The sequence below is a fragment of the Bacillus rossius genome, chromosome 1, assembly GCF_032445375.1.
Source record: "Bacillus rossius redtenbacheri isolate Brsri chromosome 1, Brsri_v3, whole genome shotgun sequence".
Lineage (NCBI taxonomy): Eukaryota > Metazoa > Arthropoda > Insecta > Phasmatodea > Bacillidae > Bacillus > Bacillus rossius.
In genome coordinates, this window is record NC_086330.1 from 373,689,124 (window position 1) to 373,709,875 (window position 20,752).

At 40.7% G+C, this 20,752-nt stretch overlaps 1 protein-coding gene across 1 annotated transcript in view; it reads right to left on the reverse strand.

The window, feature by feature from the left end:
• The window catches only part of LOC134528497 (WD repeat-containing protein 3), a 35,174-nt gene extending 14,422 nt beyond the window's left edge, over positions 1–20,752 (reverse strand). The window contains exons 1-10 of the mRNA XM_063362165.1: positions 20,665–20,752; positions 19,442–19,639; positions 17,582–17,791; positions 16,742–16,939; positions 13,864–14,043; positions 11,278–11,480; positions 9,563–9,698; positions 7,794–7,984; positions 6,011–6,206; positions 5,073–5,300 (exon numbers count right to left, since the gene is read on the reverse strand). Of these exons, the coding sequence (XP_063218235.1) occupies positions 5,073–5,300; positions 6,011–6,206; positions 7,794–7,984; positions 9,563–9,698; positions 11,278–11,480; positions 13,864–14,043; positions 16,742–16,939; positions 17,582–17,791; positions 19,442–19,612 (1,713 nt within the window). The 5' untranslated portion in view covers positions 19,613–19,639; positions 20,665–20,752. The remainder of the gene's footprint in view (positions 1–5,072; positions 5,301–6,010; positions 6,207–7,793; positions 7,985–9,562; positions 9,699–11,277; positions 11,481–13,863; positions 14,044–16,741; positions 16,940–17,581; positions 17,792–19,441; positions 19,640–20,664) is intronic.

The following is a 20,752-nucleotide window of genomic DNA, read 5'->3' on the forward strand; positions in this document are numbered from 1 at the left end:
ATTGTTTAATCAAAACATCTCAGCAGTCGTGTGAAGTTCCGTGAACAGTGCAGTTATTGTACGTGCGCCATGTCTGCCCCCGACCGGTCGCAGTACCGGCAAGTATTAACGGTTTCACTGCCAGTAAAGGATGGTTTCGAGAGTTCGTGGAGTGGAAGGTCACGCCCGGGTGGGCAAGCCAACCAGCCGACTGACGATAAGTACATAAACCATCTACCCTCTTTTATCGCATAATCGTCGCACTCGCATAATCGTCGCACCCATATTTTAGGGCGGCAAAATTTGGATAAAAAAACTTCTCACATAAACGTCGCATGATATTTTTGGTCCCGCTATTAGATTCCGAGCGCTTTGTGTAGGTATTTTTTCCGTACTAAACGGTGTATTTTAAAATGTAAATCTAATATTTATTCGGAAATTAACTATTTTACTTATTTAATTAACGGAACTACGAAGCTGTCTGAAATGCATATTTCTTTTAAAGACGTTTTTAAACCTTATAACCTTTTCTGTTCGTCTCTGTCGCCGCAGTGTACCGCTTATAAAAATTTAGCCAGCGCTAGTTGGCATCATTCATGTTTGGTTATGTTGCTTCCCGTATAGATCGCGCGCACGAAGTCAAATTTCGGTTTTATTTCGCTGTTTTGGTTTTTCATGTTTAACTTTTGAGAATGGTTTTATTAACTACAAGTTTTGCTTGGCTAAATAATAGTGGCACGGCGTATACTGCACTTTAAAGTCAACACTGTTGGCAAATAAAAATTTTAGGCTTGAAACAGCTCGGCACGGCCCGGTGTCGCCTAGCGCGCTGCCTAACAAGAGTCAAGCGGCAGCAATGCTACTTCCTGCAACTGGCTGCAAATGCCGAGCCTTTCCGAAGTTGGCCGATCGGGAGCGCCTATCCCCTGGATGTTTTTTTATTTTTAAGCACACGTTTTTTCTCTTCAGTTTAAAAAAGCCACACAGACTGTTTAGTGGATGGTTGGTTATATTAGGTAAGTATAGCTACATTAAAAATACTGTAAAATAATTTTATGGTTGCTTAGCAAATAACTTTTTAATATGTAGCTATCCAGCGCTAGGAAACCGTTTACATAATTTCACAGTATCTTTAATGTAGCTATCCTAACCAAATCAACTGTCCACAATGTTTTAAAGTATTTATAATGTAGCTAACCTAACCTAATTGACCATTAGTTATCATGTCCTTACCTGAAAATTACAAGTTGCGTAAAATTGCAAGGGAATATGGGGCGTCCCGAGAATATTTGTGGAAGACAAAGACTTCCTAGATTTTATACGGTATGAAAAATACACAAATCCACTAAGTACGTTTCTTCAATTAGGTATTTTCCTCTAAAAACAATTACAAATATCGTTGCCTTGTTTATGGTATTTGCTTTTAACAACACCTCCATATTTATTTACAATGAACAAAAAAAAACGAAGATGACGATTGACCGTTTTGCTCTCGCGTCAATGAAAAGAAGGCTTCAAGGCTTCCCGTTTCGGGATCGCGCCGCCGGCCCCGGAACGAGCATGAGCGGCGCGGCATTTGCAGCCAGTTGCAGGAAGTAGCATTGCTGCCGCTAGACTTGTCACTGACAAGGCACGACCCTGTGCCGCTTCGCCCGGTGCCTTGACACGGCATGTCTCAACTTAGTATTCTTGTAATATTTCTTGCTGCTGTTCTTTGTCCCGTTGACGCCGTATTCACTTGCTCTGCAGCCGTGTTGCATTTGCTGTGAAGTGTAGCTACGGAAGTTAAAGGTCACTGATTTTGCTTATCAATCGGCGTAGTGCCATGTGTTCATGTTTACGAGTAGGTTGCCAAGCCAGTCAAACGTAGTTGAAAGCATGAGGTTGTTAACCGTTCAACATGAAAGGAAGAATTAAAAATTTATATTTCTCTACAAGATTAATGTGTAAATACAGCTGTAAGGCGACAGTTTGCAGCAAAGAAGTGGGTTGAAAATCATGGCAGCTATATTGTGTTGAAAACATCGCCGGTATTTTTTATTAACTTTGTGTTGATGCTCAGGTACGTTTTTCTCTTTTTAATTTGTTTATGATTGCAGTTACTGCTTTCGTTTCAAATTGTCATGATTACGTGACGGGAATACTGTAAATCATTATTTACTTTCATTACTACAAAGCGGCCATGTTGGAACTTGGAAAAATGGCGATGTGCCGTTAACGTCGTGTTTACTTGTTTTTCGCGTTGTCTTGCATGGGTGGTCTAATACATTAGCCAGTCTAATTATTATCTTGGCACAAAATACTCAAAATATTAATATCAGTTTTATTTCTCGATGCTGTGCGATTTTGGTGTTTTGTCGCGAATTAAGGTAAATTGCGGTGTTATTTCGCGATATCGCTATTCGCGAAATTTCCGTGTCTCTACAAATAGGCTTATAAAGATAAACGTTGAGACATAATTATTGTTGAGTGTTATTCTATGCATTTATATTACATACTTAAAGAATATTTCCCTACACTTTTGGAACACAATAAGTAAATTAGCCTTGCTGTTTATGGAGACTAATGATTCAGAATACGCAATTTTAAATAACACAAAAATTTTTAGGAACGCATTAGTCGTGCTCAGTGAGGGATTGGTGTTAACTTAATCTCCCATCTATCATGTTTTTATTTTACTCTCTACCTGTTTATTGATCTATTCCCTGAAATTCAAAAATGTCGTCTAAAATTATTCAAGAGTCACTATCAGTGGCTCACACAAAGCTATTTTGGCATAACAAGTGAGGTGTGTTTGTGTACAAGTAGCAATCAGACACACACACACACTAGATTTGGTGTTTTGAAATTATTTCCTGTAACATGTAGTGTATGTATTAATGCACAAGCGTATGCAGAATTTTATTTTTTGAGGGGGGAAGGGGGAGGAAGTAGGGGGACAGAACCACTTTGTCCGCTGTTGGCGTTCAAATTCTTTCCTTTTGTTGGTGGGAATGATAAGAACTGTATTGATTACGTATAAGGCAGGGGGATATGTCCGCCATCCCGCTGCCCTACCAGACGTGTGAAGAAAGTAATAATAATATTATAAAAATCCTAAAAGGAGGAAAGCTGGTTGTAATTGTTCATAAATGTTACTTAAAGCCTAGCTCCAGTGAGGAGTGCGAACTGTGGAACTTGAAAGATATTGAGTGACTAGCGAATAGACATTTTTAAGTGCCAGTGATTGGTGGTCGGACATTTTTTAATACAATTATTTATTAGTAATGTAAATATCAGTAATTAATAAAAGTGTGATAAAACTTAATTTGGCTATCCCGTACGAACTCAGTTCTCCCCATATAGGTCGTAATAGTATTTTTCGTCCGTACTACTCCCGTGATATTTTATTAGGTACATAATGTAAACAATAGCTTTAGGTAGGTGAATCCTTTAAGTTACATGATAAACATGTCTATAAGTAGGACATGGCAGTAAACCATTCCTCACTATGAAATACAGTAAACTCCCTATTATCCGCGCATGCCACAAAAAAATACAGCAGATATGTAAATCTGCATTTTATTACAAGTGAGCAAATTTGAACTCTACTGACGAGTGCATTGCGTGCAGTGTACAGTAAAAAACGCCACAGGCCTTCTCGGAACTCACGCAGTAGGCTGGCATGCGTTGCTATTTTTTGTCTCTGTCGGACTTTGTTTCTAGTCGTATGGTTGAGCACTTTTATGTTTACACTAGCTGACCCGGCAGACTTCGTACTGCCTAATTAAATTGCAATAAAGTCCTGTCAAAATGATTTGTAATGTGACATTTTTTTGTTCCTACATATTTTATAGTCGGGGCAAAAAATTCTCCTGAACAGAACTGTCACCCTGGTGATAGGGTGTTGTGAATAAGAAATATAATTAAATAAATAAATAAAACATATAAATAAAAAGATAAATAAAAAAAATAAGTAATCTCTTTATTGTTAATCATGTGAAACATAATAATTTTTATTTTCATTGTAGTGCATGATCAGATCGGTAATTAGCTTGGTTTGTAGCATTTCAGGTTCTTCTACCTAAATTGATTCGTCTAATAGGAGGCATATCTATATTATAGATTATTTTGTCACATGCAATAATTAGCGATCATAGGTAAATAAACACTGCACAAAACACTATATAGGTAAGAATTTGTTTCGTGTATAAGTTGACAAAAGCAAACTCATTAGGGTAGGTAACCTAAAATCCAAGGAAAAAAAAAACACTGACATTGACAGTTTGTTGTTGTTTCAACTTTTTATAAATTTGATATGACTTGGAGTCAAATCCTTCAAGCCGTATTTAAAATAGGGAAAAGAAATAATAAAAACTTAAACTTATGAAATACTTTTGGTAACGCTGGTTTTGTTTGACTGATGTAATGACTTGAAAACTGATGCATTTTAAAGTAAAACAAATGAAATAATATCGCGAAGCCGACCAAATTGAACTATTCGATTTTGGTTTTTTTTTTTTTAATTTATCTGTGCTCCAACGCACACTGTTTTGATAGATATGATTGAACGTTGTACAGAGGTAATAAAGTGCAAATTGACTCTTTGACGTTAGGAACATACCTACATTGTTTAAACAACAATGAGTGCTCGTTTTAGTTAGAAAACATTTGTATGGGAAAAAGAAAAGGGCTGGTTTTAGGGTTTTTCCGGCAATTATTCGAATTTTTCTCGCCGTAAAAACCATCTTTGAACTTCAACGAACATTAAAAAAAAAAAATTGGCCAAATTGGTTCAGGCGTTGTTGAGTTCTGCGCTTACCAACACATTTTGCGATTCATTTTTATATTATAGATTACTGAAATGTATTGCATGTTAACTATTCAGTAAAATACTAAAATTTTAGCATCATTTAAAAATTTTTACTGCTAATTGCAACTTTTACTGTACATGAATGTGTAGATTTTTAAGTTGAAAAAAATGTTTCCTTTTTTGGTTTCCCATCTTCGGCTCTTTTGCGGATTATCCGCGATATCCACCACCGGCAGTGGCCCTGATAACTGGGAGTGTGCTGTACTATGTACTAGGAACGGAACGCGGAGGAGCCGGCCACCTTGAGCGTGTCGAGGAAGAAGACCTTGACGGTGGAGTCGAGGAGCGCGACGGCCAGCAGGCGACTGTTGGGGGTGACGGTGGACGCCAGCACGCTCTCGTCCAGCTTGAGGGTGCGCAGGTGCAGCACCGACAGCACCTTAGCCCGCCCCTCGCCCTGGGGGTCCCCCACCAGCTCAAACTGCCACAGCTTCACCGTGGCGTCCCCCCCGGCCGTCACGCACCCCCTCTGGAACCACAATCACCAACACACCACGTAGTCACCGCAGCTCATCATTCTCTTTTACACCATGTCACTACAGCACATCATTCTCTTTTACACCATGTCACTACAGCACATCATTCTCTTTTACCATATAATACACACCATGTCACCACAGCAAATGATTCTCTTTTACAATATAATACAGAATACACACTATGTCACTACACAGACTACAGCAAATCATTCTCTTTTACGTCATAATAATATTTAATAAGCGTTTCTAACTCGAAACAATAAAAATAAATCTGCAAGTAATTGTGTGTTCAAAAAATGTACCAATGCCATAATGTAAAAAATTAGGTAATTATAACACTTAAAAGATGGAAAAAAATAAAATTCCAATCTATTGTGCATCAAATTTGTACAACTTTTATGCAAAATATCTTACATTTCTAGAGTTTAATATATTAAAAGACAACAGTTTTTGTGATTTGCGTTAAATTTTTAATTGAAAATGCTGATTATTTTCTGTTTTAAGTTTAATCTTGGTGCTTTATGGTGTTTTTGACGCTTTAACTTGCATTATGATGTTTCGGTTCTATCGCTATTCACCACGTAATCTTGTCCCTAAACATGGCTTATAAATAAACCAGTAAATCACAAAGCCAGAAGATAACCAAATACAATATCCAATGTGCACAACCATCACCCCGGGCTCCACCGAGACTGCTCACCTGATCCGGCAGTACGGAAACCGACCAGAGCTCCTTCGTGTGAGCTGGTATCTCCTCCAAGATGTCCCCCGCCGCAATGTCCACGATCAGCAAGCGGCCGTCCTTCAACCCCGCCAGGATGTGGCGGTCGCCCGGGACGAAGCACAGGGACAGCACGTAGTCCGTGCTCACTGTTCGCAGGCACGCCAGAGAAGGTCTGCACACGGCAATCAGACGGACGGACACGCCTGACACTTGAAGCATGAAGTTACAGTTGCATTGAACTCCACAGCATGCTTACGTTATCACTACAGACCTGTAAAAGTCGCGATTTCAAATCCCTAAAGGACAGACTCCACGATCCTCTACGCACTCGTGCAAATTACATCTGCTGGTCGGATACCGACTCGTAACACCTGTTGACTGGAATGATTGTGATTCGCTAATTCTTCTGTTAAAGATTTTTCATTGGCCCAGAGTCCTTCAGATAAACTGTGGCCCAATCACTGAAGCAAAAATAATGTCAAAAGTGTTTGGACTCTATCCTATCGTGAAATGAATCCGCGAATTTTACAGGTCTCTAGTTATCACTTACGAACAGTAGTTAAAGTAGTACGTGTTGAAAAATAAAATCAATTTATTTATTTTCTTATTTTAGATTATTATGTACTTCATTCAATAAAGATCACCAGACACAGACACAAAATCAAAAGAATTTGAGAAAATATTTTACCCCGGCTTACGGTAATGACCAACTCAGTATTTGCCTGAAAGCTGAAACCAATATGGCTGATACAAGTTTCAAACATGGTCCAACCAAATGAATTAACAACAATCCCAAAACATTTAACTTTTACCGACATGTTATCGTCAAGTCCAAAATCTGTTGAACTATAATTTTTACGGAGGAAAATAGCCATGCCAATTATAAATTTTTAATTTTTGGCTGATTTTCAATTACGTGTTGCTATCTATCGAAGTTTTTTTCCCCATGAAATTACATAAATATAAATTAAACATTTTTCTACTTTCACATCTTGTTACTATCTGATACGTATTAACAATCTTGCAGGGAGAAACAAAATTATTAGTATATATTTCACACTAGTGACTATGTTTTGTCTAGAGACGTAAAAGACTGTAAAATCCAAATAAAACGAAACAATTAATAAAGATTCACTCGCAAACAACTCGATTGGCAGCAAGCGTGCACGATAGCACGACTTACCGCCGTGATGGCTGAACAACAACTGTTGCTTCCTTGCCGGAAGCTGCAGGGCTACCCACCTCGGCAGGCAGCCAACTTGAAAAACTTGGCGCTACTAGCAAGCAGTGCGGGAAGTTCAGAACAAGGAGAATATAAAACGCAGACTGAACGAGGAATCTGAACCGGTCAGTCTGATTCGTTCGTAAAATGGGAGTCACAATAATCAGTAAATCACAATGGAATGTCCCATGTTCATAAGGACGAACAATAACTAATCAAAGAAAAAGGGTAACACGAAAAGGGGTGGGAGTGTGGGGTTGGCGACGAAACAAGTATCGTGTTACAATTATTATTCAATGGATTTTCTAGGACTGTTTACTTAATTTATTGGCGCGAGCTTTGACACGTGTTCACGCAAATTTTTTCGCAACAGTCAGTACGAGGATAAACGGTTGGAATTTTAAACTATTCGAGCCAATCAGATCAGAAGTTCGAACGTTCCTAACACTATACACTAAATTAACACACAATTTTCACAAGTCCAAACGGACTACAACTGACATAGTTGTCATACATGCACCGCATGCAGGAGCGCACCTGTTCCACAGCTTGACCGCCTCTGCGCCTGCCGTCGCCACGGCCAGGCCGTCGGAGCTGAACGCCACGGCGCGCACCTCCGAGCCGTGGCCCTGGGAGCGCACGCTGCGCAGACAGCTGGTCTCAGAGTCCTTCTCCACCCCGCGCACCGAGTGCAGCTCCACCGCGTTGCCCGCCAGCGCCACCGCCACCTGCGCCCGGAGACACCACCCAACACCTCTGCCGAACACGTCTCGCACACGCTAGCACCCAGCTCCACTGGTCAACCACTTTCAGGACTATAACCTCATGATCAATCTCAGGGTCATTTCAACACGTAACAAGAACAATTCAAATGTAATACCAACTAGATCTGCTATTCGCGAGAACATGGTGATTTTAACAATGGAACCAATATTTGTGTGTGAATTTAAAACCGGAGCCACCCCTCTCTGCGGTACCGTGCGGCTGAAGCGGCAGGAAGAGACTATAAAGATCGTCGCCATGTAGCTCCACATCCCGTCCTGTCTCGTGTCCACGGTATCTATAGGAGCGGCTGTCACAGTGTGTGAACACAGAGCCAGACTGTGTGTTAACGTCCCTGGTACACAATAAACTGTCTTTGTAATCCCATCGAAACTATACTGACGTTCAACAATAATCTTTGTCTTGTTCAGTCGGTTATTTACTGACTGTCGCCTTGTGCATGCTCAGGAATTCATTTTTTTAAATACAAAAAATAATTAATACGAAAACTATCTACTATTTTCAGAATCGTGCCGATTTTTATGTTAGAAAGCTTAAACCCTTTCAGAGATTATTTCCACATTATTAAAGTGGACAATCTGCGACTACAGTAGAACCCTGTATTTGTGCTCTCTGTATTTATGTTTTCCTGCAATTAACAGCATTTTTTTTTAGTCCCAGTTACATGTCATATGGTGCCAACCAGCATACATAGTGCACATAGTCAAGTATCAATACTGATAGCTCGCCGATTGCATTCAGCATTCTGTCTCGTGCCGAGTAAACTATATTTAATAGCCTGTACTCGTTCGTGGTTAGTTTGAATTACGACAATAGTTACGTCTCACATTTGGGTCATGGTTTTAGTTGTCAGTTTTCAGTTAATACAAACAAATATTTTTGTTTAGTAATATATAATTATGTATAAATTCTCTTTAGGAAACTTTTTTAATCACCTCAATTTTTTTTATGATTTTATTCACCCTTTAATACAAGTAAGAATTAGGTAATTTAGTCAATATTAAATTTAAACTTTTTTTTGTTTTTTATGTGGCCTATTTTGGTCATGGCTTGTGTACTGAAAGTAAACATTCAATTTATTCTTTGAAGTAAAGTTAAGTATTTATTGAAGAAGTCATACAGGAAATGAGGTACATATGTATTAGATGAGTTTTTAGAGTTTTTCCTCATTTTTACATATTTTTTTTCTTTAGTCCACTAAAAAAAGTAAATAAGGGGTTTTGTATATGTATTTATGTTTTATGTGTGACTATAAACTAAAGTGAGGCACATTCACCCAAAGGCAAGCTAGATAAAGGCTGCTGGAAATTAAAGGTTTGTGACTTCTAGCACCTTAAATGTTTATTTAGGAACTTTTCCGTTACTTTTTTTTACTTATGACCGGTCCTTCAGTTTCATTACATACCTTTCCAGAATTTTAAGACATCAAGCCACTAGGAAGTTGTAAAACAAACATTAATTGGCACTGTCCTGGTAACAGATGTAATACCTGGAACACCGAGGGAACGGCTGGGGCAACTCACCCTGATCTCGTTGCCACGGCCCATCACCACGGCCGCGGACTTGACCGTGCCCCCCGCCCTGATGACGCACACTCTCCGAACCTCGTCCTTCAGGATCGGCTCGCTGTCTGCGCTCTCCTCCAGCTCTCCGCCGGCCCTTGAAGCGCACACGTCACCACACGTCACCACACAGCGGACACACTGCCAATACTTGTGCAGCAAACTCCCCATTATCAGCGGGCGGATGATCCGCGATACCTTTCAATATATATACTGTATAGAAGTCGCGAGTGGATAGGATTTACTCTACGTATTTCAGGAGCGTATGATGAGCAGCTTGGGAACTTCACCGCTGCAGGGCGCTGCCATAACGCCCTGTATCGTCTCAGGTTGTTATTTACACGTTAGAGCGCAGCACTGTCGCCCGCTGTCATTCCCCTCACCCCCCACCCATCATTCACTGCAGCTCAAGGTCGTTCAACAGTAGGGGAAAGGGGTGTTTGAAGAGTTCGACACTTGTCCGCTAGGGACCACCACAAGTCGATGCCCTAGAGATGGTGGCGATTGCGGCGGTGAATTAACCAACTACCTCAAAACCGTATTAGAAATTTTAAACTGGGCTGGCGACTTCTATACAGTATATCTATATATATTCAAAGGCGATACAGATTATCCGCGCATGCTACGAAAAAATACAGCACGTACGTAAATCTGTATTTCATTACGAGTGAGCAAATTTGAACTCTACTGACGAGTGTATTGTGCGCAGTATACAGTAAAACGCCACAGGCCTTCTCGAAACTCACGCAGTGTCTAATGAAGTCTCCGAGTACGTACAGTCCTGTATCCTTGTTACGAAACAAGTGCCGAGCACTTTTATGTTTACATTACTGAACTGTATTGTATGTTAATTATTCAGTAAAATACTAAAATTTTGGCATCATTTAAAAATTTTTACTGTTAATTGTATGTTTAACTGTACATATTTTTTTAGATTTTTAATTTTAAATTAATGTTTCCTTTTTTGTTTCCCATTTTCGGCTATTTTGCGGATTATCCGCAATTTTCACTATGCGCGGTGGCCCTGCCACTTATTTTTGCGGATAATCGGGAGTGTACCGTATACAAGAGAACACAAATATTTTGAAATTTACCCCACCTAACACACAACCATGTTGAACTATGATTTCATCTTCTATGGTACTATATAAAGTCGTTTCCATTTTTCTCTGGGATCTTTAGTGTAATTATTAAAAAAAACTTGTTTTATATATCATTGTACCATATTAAATTTTCTTTGTATTTTCATTTTAACTACACTAACGTTCAATAACCCGGCAAAATCACTAATACGTAAAGACCTGCAAAATTCGCGGATTCAATGACCTCCAGGATAGACTCTACTACACTCTACACACTCGGGCAAATGCCACCTGTTCATTGGCTGCTGACTTGTGAGTCGTCTCGACCGAGTGTCTGTGATTCGACACTTCTTTGAGCGAGGGTCTGCAACTGGCCCTCATTACTCCAGATTAACAGTGACCCAATTGCAGAAGCAGCACTAAGGTATAATTATTTGAATTGCAGCATATCACGAAATGAATACGCAAATTTTGCAGGTCTCTACTAATATGTGAAAAATAAGCCACTTAAAAAGTCTAGAAGCTATACAGTGTTCAATGCAAGCATATTTAACAGCGACCTGAAGCCAGAGGGAAGGAGACTGCGACACTCACTTGGCAGCTTTCCTGCGCAGCTTGTGCAAGCGCTTCTTCCGCAGGAGGCGGGCGTGCTCCTCGGGGCAGAAGTAGTACACCTCGACGGTGTTGTCCGTGCCGTGGCACACGGCCACCTGGCCCGAGGGGTCCCGCGCCAGGGACACCACCCGCCCGCGGCCCGACCTCGCCAGCGCGCCGACCTCCGGGCACTGCAGCGGCGTCTGCGCGGACACGAACACACGCTGCCCGGTACCCGCCGGCCTCGCTTCCCTCCGTCTGTGGACAACTCCACAGTGCCCGCAACTCCCCACTCATCATCACGCTTCAACCACCCGTGTCGTTCTCATGCTCCTGTGGCCGGACCGTCTCGAACTCCGCACTCCCATCGAGACCTCGACAGTGTAGCACAAAGTGAGGGAAACAGTGTCCCAACTTTACCACATCCTGCCGGGAGTTGTTTAAAGATGGTTACAGCTTTCTTCGCCGCACAAGCATCATGTGTTAGTGATCGCTGCGTGGCCTGCAGGATGCATGTGTTAAATACATATTTTTTTTCTTTTTTTGTACTGTTTACATTTCCAAAGGTCCGTAACCATTTTAGTTGGATTTTTTTTTTGTGAATTTAAAATGTTTACATATTTGACCTGTTAATCTTTTATATATATTCACACACACACACACACACACATACAGATATATATACACATACATATATATATACGTATATACACACACACTTATTTTTAAACAGTCTTATTTAGCCTTTTAATTTATTATTTATTTTGGTTTAATACATATAGTTTATTTTTTAAAAGGCCCTAATTTTACTTAAATAATTTTTCGTTGTTACATTGGGTGGCCGCTGAGAGAGAGACAGAGAACTGTGACGTCACGCGAGGCTAGCGCCGTACGTTACGTGCGGCCAGTCGGGGAGTCGCGATGCGGAACTGACGGCGAACGCATGCGTGTGAAGCAGGCGGCGAGGAAACGAACTTGGGCGATGAACTATCGAGCTGATTTTTCGCAGAAGAACGATGCGAGTTTTGAGGGAATCGCACCGGCCGCTGCTCTGGTCCGTCTACAAGAACTTGCGAGGTACAGTCACCTCACAATGTTCAGTAGAGCCCCTGTCAGAAACATGTTGTTGAGTATTCAAGGCAGTGCAAAAATTATGCTTACATCGCAAATCTGCACCTCATCGAGACCTTTGAATCTGGTTTCACGGTCTGTGCATTAGCGAAGCAACAGCCTTGGCAAAGGAAATTGAAGTGACTGTTTAGTTATTATTATTTTTGTTAACTTTAAGGCTTTAGTCACTGTAATGAAATGTGCTATGTTTATGAAACAGTGATAAAGTAAACTGAAGTGGGTTTTCTTTAATGATAATTTATTTGTTACCATCATAATTACAACACTCTCATCGGTGGCCCAATTTAACCATTCGCCGGCCAGTAGAACTGCTTCATTGGTAATGAAGAATTTTTTGACGAATTATGCATTTTAACATAAAGTGTAGGTCGTCCCAGCAGGACATTTACAAACATTTTTTCTGGTATTCTTTGATGGTCTTTTCTTTGGTTGTTTAATCATGCTGCACAGGGCTAATTTTTATATAAGGCCTTTGATTTTTTAATGTGATATTACTCTGTTAATATTTTTTAAATATTATTTTATTAATTTTAAAGTTAGTATATAAGGCGTATGAGAATCTGATAATATATTTGTCAATTTGAAAATTTCCATATTATTTAAAGGAACTGTTTAGACTTTTTTTGGCAGCCAAGTAAATGCCACATAATTTTTAATAATGCACAACTCATTACCAAGCTCTGTGATATTTTACCGTACATATATGATACTCACTTGGTATTTTTTATCGCAGTAGTATAAAACCTGTCTATGCCATGCTTTTTCATGTCTGTTCCACGATTTTACCTTTAACGGTTTTCGCTCAACACTGCGGAATTAGCTGGGGTTTGAATTAAGAGGTGGTAGAAGTAGACTCCAGGTAGTTTTTTTTGGAGTTTTTCCCTTAATTGTAACCTTTGTCCTGCAAATGTCTGGGACGTAGGCTCACGTTGGTTTTGGTAAAACCTGGTTTACAGCTTCCAACTCAGATCCCGATCAAAATGTATCAATTAAGTCTCTTGAATTGGAAATCAGACCCAGGATAAAAACAACGAATCCTACATGTTTATTCTGCAAGTGAATAAACACAGTTCTTAGACCCTATTGTCAAATCAGGGTTTAGGTTACGTACCACTAACCCCAGATCCCCAGTTTCATCATGCTACTTAAGGATGGTAATCTTCTGATAGTTATTTATTTGGGCAAATACAAGCTCGGCATGAGGTGTTTCTTCAGGAAAATTCTGTTCGTTTCCTCGTTTTCCTTCAATCCACCATTACTGCACTCCCAGGAGATCTCAGCGGTGCAGTTGGCAGAAGAGCTCACCAACTGCAGAGTACAGGAGTTTGGGTTTGAATCCCAAGTAGCCTATCGCCGGAGGAACAAAAAACGCCAGTCCGTCAAAAAAATAAGAGCCAGTTCACCAACAGCGAGCCTCATCCCGGGAAAATCACTACTGCATGGTGCTGCACGTACTGTGCTTTCAGAATCGTCCTCCTCCTCATCGGCTTCACCGGAGACCGTCACCGTCCTGTCGAACTTCTCCTCGAGGCCCGGGGACTTGTCCTTGAACCGCAGGCCCCAGACCCGGAGCTGGCGGTCCGCGCTCCCGCTCAGCAGGTACTTGTCGCCCTTCACCGGAGCCAGCCCCCACACCTGCGCACGGGACAAACAACTATGGAGCGAGACCAGCTTTTGAGCCTTTACTCCTAGTCCAATTTCATTTTTTAAACACTTACTTGCTTTACTCCTAGTCCAATTTCATTTTTTAAACACTCACTTGCTTTACTCCTAGTCCAATTTCATTTTTTAAACACTCACTTGCTTTACTCCTAGTCCAATTTCATTTTTTAAACACTCACATGCTTTACTCCTAGTCCAATTTCATTTTTTAAACACTCACTTGCTTTACTCCTAGTCCAATTTCATTTTTTAAACAATCACTTGCTTTACTCCTAGTCCAATTTCATTTTTTTGAACACTTTCTTCGCCACGACAGTGGTGAAATTACATGCTGTATTTTTAAGATAAAATAACTTGTAAAATATTGATCTAAAACAAATAACTTCTGTTCAATAAAAACAAATTAGCGACCATTTGTGGTATAAAAGTGATTCAATAAGAGACACACAATAAAGCAGATTAAATTATTTTTTTCTGATCCACGCGTGAAATTACATTACTTGAATTTCAAACATTAAAAAAATTACTTTATTTATGACTTGAATTAAGTTTTGGTCAAATGCTACTTAATTCCACTGTAATGGAATTGCATTTCAGTGGTGTATGGTGCACTAACTTGCATTTCGGTGTTATTCTGGTTTTGACATGCTTTTCAGTTGTGTTATTTCAGTTTTATCGCAATTTACCACATACCTAATCTTTTCCCTATATTGCATTCAACACTTCAGTGGAATAGTGTGACTTGGAACGGCAGTGCAGCACTCAACTCATGCTCTCAAAGGATTCAAGTTTGAATTCCAGTCCATTCGTCCTCGTTTCCCATTTTCCATGGGTTTTCTAATTCACTCTACGCAAGTGCTGAGATGGTTCATTGCTAAAGGACAAGGCCATTTCTTTTTCTAATAGCTCTGATATGATTGATATTTTCATCTCTAATGAACTCGCTGCCCAGACTTTCAGTAAGTAAAAAAAAAAACAGGGTGCGTATACTTATGTACACGCATTAGAAGTTATATGTACTTACTTGGCGAATTAAAAAAACTAACATTAATTTGCATCAAAATAATAAATAAAGAAAAATAATAAAAGGACTGGAGTGATATTAAAAACACAATTGGTAAAATATAAATTCAATCAAATAAAACAATTTAAATATTTAATCTAGTAAAATAATCTAGATAAATTATATTATAATTAATAATGAAAATTTTGTTGCATGGGGTGTGCGCAACATAAAAATTCACTGTCATTATTTTTTCATACCATGCTTAAAGAATTATAACTTAAAAAAAGAAGAAGAGTGAAACTTAAACACTGAGTATTTCAACAACTGCCAATCCTCTCACATGGTTTCACTCCACTCAGGAGGCCACGAGGGGCCGAGATGATCGTCTGGCGTCTCGGGAGCTCAGTCGAGTCGCGCGAGGTGCGACAGCCTCGTTCAGGAGTGTCTACGAGGCAGAGGGTTCCCCCCCCCCCCCCCCCCCAGAGAACACACTAGGTCGACAGAAGGTAAATGACTGCTCAAGATAATGTCCGGTGCAAGGTCATTTATTGTTTACAACGAACACAAATCACCGAATCTGGCCCCTTTGACAAACTCGAAAATCTGCCCCCTGTACTGCCGACTGAGTTAAAGACACAAAGCAGGCCGGTGTGCGGAACTGCCTGCGACGATCTTGCAGTCTTCGAGTCAGTGCCACGACACGTCTGGAAACGAATGGCGGAAGGCAGTCAGTTTTCCAAGATACAGCGCCCGTAAAAGGGCAGGAGGCAGAAACACGAAGTGTCCGTAAATGTACGTTCTAAACAGTGGCAGGCAGACTATCGTAGTTAAAAATCGCAGGTGTCTTGTAGTGCAGACATTTCCAGCAGGCAGAGTAAGTACCGAGTGGCAGCACAAAGTCCTGTAAGGTGACAAGGCAGGGCGCCAAATGGCAATCACAGCTTCCGCATCCTCTTTTATCAAGTGTCTGGCCGGAAGGAGGAGTGATAAAAGAGTGCGGCACTGATTTGCGACACATTAAGTAAAGAGAAGTCAGGAAGGAATTTGACGCTGCGCTGTGAACGATCGATCACGCAGCAGCACTGAGCCGGGGGCAGTCTGGGATGGTGACCAGTGCCGCGGCAAGGAAGAGACATAGAGTGTGTGACAAGGGAATTGACATCTGTCTGCAATTGCTGTGAAGGCACGTGTCAGATGACTCTAAAAAATGAGAAGCATCTTTAGTTAACCCATCATGAGCATACAAAATACATATATAGAGTGCCCACTACATTGCTGCAGATGCGAACGTGCACTTCCCCTCCACCTAGCTGCTAGCACCTTCCACATTCCTCCAGCCACTTGGCGCTAGCTGACCATCAGCCTCATCACGCTGTTCAGATCGTCACGTGTCCCCCACTGACAAGGGGGAAATGGAAGTTCCGAACAGACTTGCAGCGACACAAATTGGTGTCTGTACCAGGCAATGTAAAACACACGAGACGATTACCTTTCAACATCAAAACAGATCAGTTAACCGCTTCAGCAGAATGATTTTACAACAAAAATAAATTGAGAAGAAGAAAAAAACAAGCAGTAGTTTATTTTTAACCACACGAGCACGACACTAGACGTCTGCTTCGACATCGGTACGGGTGCGAGACTCTGCAGCGCGGCGAGGCTTGCCTCGGAGGTGTGTCCCACGAGGGTGTGGAAGCAGTGCGCAGTGTCCAGGTCCCACATCCGGACCGTGGCGTCCTTGGAGGCAGACACCAGCACGTTGCGCACGGCCAGGAAGCACACCTGCGTCACCGCGTTCTTGTGCCCCTTGAGGCGGTGCAGCCCAGCCTCCGCCACCGCGTCCCACACGATCACGTCCGCGTCCTGCACACCGCACGGCCAGTCACGCCTCCGCCCGGGCGCTGCCCCAGGGGGGCACCCCTTTGAGCCCGAACTGTACTTGTAAGGGCATGTAAAGTTAACTCAAATACTTAAAACCATGTGACGATATGTTCTTTCATCAAAAGAATGTATAAAATTAAATTCAGTATTTGTGACCATACATTTGTAATAATTCCAAACCGAATAATATCTTAAACAAATCAATTTTTGTACGTTAGCCCCTTCCAAAATGTCTTCCCGGAGCTGTGCCCCTGAGCCCCAGTCGTGCCGGCTCCCAACATTCAGTATCCTTGAATGTTCAGGGTTCAATTAGTGAGGCAGTGTCCACAATCATTCACATCCTTCTTTATTTTTGTGTTTTTTACCAATGGTTCAAATTTATTTCTAAATATATAATAATATTTAATTCTTTATAAAAAAGTTTATATATTTTATTTAATGGTTTTAGAAAGCTTAAAGGCCAATTTTAATATAAGGATGATCTAAGCGAGCAAATATATAGTTTACAGCTTTTAGCCGTTGTTGTTAAACTGTTGAGTTTTAGGGTATCATTAAAAACTCTCAAAAAGAAAAGTTCTTATTTGCCGAGAACCCTGGGGAACAGAGTGGCGACAGGCCCCTCACCAAGGAGCCAGAGGCGAGGCGGTGGCCGTCCGGGTCGTAGGCCAGGCTCGTCACGGCGGCCTTGTGGCCCGAGAAGCAGGCGGCGCTCTCGCCCGACCCGAGCTCAAACAGCTTGACCACTCCGTCGCTGTAGCCGGCGGCCAGGCGGCGGGAGTCGGGGCTCGCGGCCAGACACGTCGCCGCGCACTTCTCCCCGGCCAGCACCACCGCCTGCACGCCCCCGACACACACTCCGTGAACACACCGCCTTCGGCGCAAGCATGTTCAATGATATGATTTCACCTATATGTTTTATGTGTTATGTGCAGGGGCGCAACAACAAAGGGGGGGGGGGGCAAGGGTATTTCCCCCCCCCTTTCTGAAACCTTGAAGTGGAGGCAAACGGGGGCAAAGAAAGTGCTGTGTAATCAATTTTTAGATAATAAAACTGCTTAAATAGCACTATTTTCCACCTTGAAATACAAATTTTCCCGGGGGAGGACACCCCCCCCCCACCCTCCGCTTCAATATGGGGGATCGATGATTCTTTATAAAAAGGTATATTGCCCCCCATTTGGAAATTTAGTTGTTGCGCCCCTGGTTATGTGTTATGGTTCTTTAACCTTTGTTAGTGTTTTGTCTGTTTTGTTATTATCACTGCTAGTGTGTGGTACTCTTGCTCTCGTTTGCTGGCCATCTGTAGATGTTCTCCTCCTATGGTACCGACGGAAGTGGGAGTCCATACACCGGTAGTGATAACTGTGTTCCTGTTATTGCATGTAGTGCCCACCACTAAAGTCTACGACTGTTGGTGGGCATGTGACAAATTCCAAATAAATAAATAAATAAATAAATAAATAAATAAATAAATAAATAAAAAAACTCACACACGTAGCCAACCTTTTACAGGTGAACGCTACGAAGTCCACTGGATTGTAGTTAATAATGTTCGCGGGCTTTCACGGCCATTGTCTGAAGTAGCTTTAGCTTCTGGGTTGTGGCCGTATCCTTGGCAAAACAATTCACCGTTTCGGTCGACATTGCAGTCGCCATCATCCGGGAGGTAACGGCTCCCTGATGATGGTGACTGCAATATCGACCGAAACGTTGGTGAAATTTTTGCCAAGAACACTGCTAAACCCAGAAGCCAAGCTACTTTGGACTGTAGTAAGTTTCTTGAATTTTAAATAAAGTATTTTTTAAGTAACAAATGAACAATCAAGTGCATTGAATGTCTACCCTTAACTTATTAATCATGAATGCAATGCATAGCAACAAAAAAAAAGTACCTTTTTTGAACCACACATTGAAGATTTTAAACTAAACCATCACATGTTTATAGATAACTAAGAAATTCTAATTACTTAAAACATAGTTTTTTTAACTCAGAAAAAATAATTGTTTACAATTAAGATTTGTGATTTTTCAATACTTCTGTGACTTTTACGACCCAGCAGGCAAAATGGTCTAAAACTAGAATAGAGCAGTAACATAACACGTTTTGGTGAAGGGACACAGCAAAAAATGCAAGTTTCATCTGCTAGGAATCAAACCGACTGCTTTGGTGGGAAACCAGTTCCCCTCAAACTGTCAACTCCAAGAACTTTTAGAGTAGACAATGGTTTGACTATGAACATACATCAAGAAATGTATTACGTCAAATTAAGTGTTTAAATATACAGCCTATGCTCAATCAGGAATTGTAAAAAAAAATTTATTATGTACATTTTTTTATAAACACAAATTTAACTTCCCTTTAAGCCAGCAGAAGCAATAATATTAGGTTTTTTTTAAATTAAGACTTCAATTGATATTACAATTTAGTTTGATAAGTCAATAAGCATTTTAATCACCTCGTTCCAGTAGCTCAAACACACGTACCTTCTCCCCCAGACGCAAGTCCCACACGATGACGTCCTCGCAGGCGCCCACGGCGACGTAGCGCCCCTCCTGCCCCTCGAGCGTCACGAACACCACGTTGCACCGGGCGCTGGCGATGATGTTGAAGCTGCCCGCCGGCACGTAGCGCAAGTACTGCTTCGTCAGCCCCATCTCTCGTCGGCCAACTGCTCGCTAGGCCTGAGGAGGAGTCCCTGGCTACACTAGCCACTAGCCCGCTCATTTAGCGGACGTGTGATAGTCACTAGTTTTTAAATGCATGGAATCAAAACAAATTTGAAAGAACAACAATTATGAGTTCCTAAATGAGTTTTAAAAAAAATTCTTTTGTTTTTTTACTGTAATTTCTTTTTTTTTTTGTTTATTTAAATTAATATACTGTAATATATTTAAATTTAAGTGAAAACATAAATTTTATACTTTAATTTCTTTTTTAGTTTATTTTATATTATTATACTTTGATATATTCAAAAGATCTATGGCCTAAGTTAATCTTCCTACCACTCTCCCAACCAACCTACAGAAAAGCCCCTAAAATTCATTACTACCATACTAAATAATTACTTAATACACGTCATAATTGACAATTTAGCACTGTATTCAAATTCAACTTGAAAATTTCCAACACAGTGCGATGGCTTTGGATTCTGAAGAGTAAAAGAAAATTTTTACTCACTGACTCCTAGAGATGCATTTACAGTCTATATTTAATTTAATAATCTTTCATTTACCCAAGATACCCACCCGTCCCAGAAAGAGAGAAGCATGCCTTTATATAGTTTATAGCCAGAGAGGAACGCTGGGGGTGAAATTTACAAAGGACCTGAGGAGAAAACTACAGGGAGATAGGAGTGAGTTAGGAGAGGACTCCATGGCACCGGGTAAAAGCCCAGTCACAGGTGAAATCAATCATTCGAAATTATATTCAAAATCAACAAAGCAGGCACCCACTGCCCCCACCAAATCTTAAGATCCGTGTTTCAAACGAAAACCAGTTTTTGAAAAATAGATGTGTTCATCCAGAAACCTAATCCTGTCAATATTTCCTCAAAACATGTTCTTTTGTAAAAGTAGCATGAGCACATTCATTAACTTGAAAAAAAAAAAATACAAATGAACAGACATAAATATTATAATATGTCATCCTACAAGCCATCAAACAAACATAAATAAAATTTTAATAAGAACATGTTCTTGGCACTTACAAATATCATATTTAAAATATCAGCAATTCGCTAAAACCTTGATAAATTGATTCACGAACATTACCCACGTGTTACAAACATAACACAC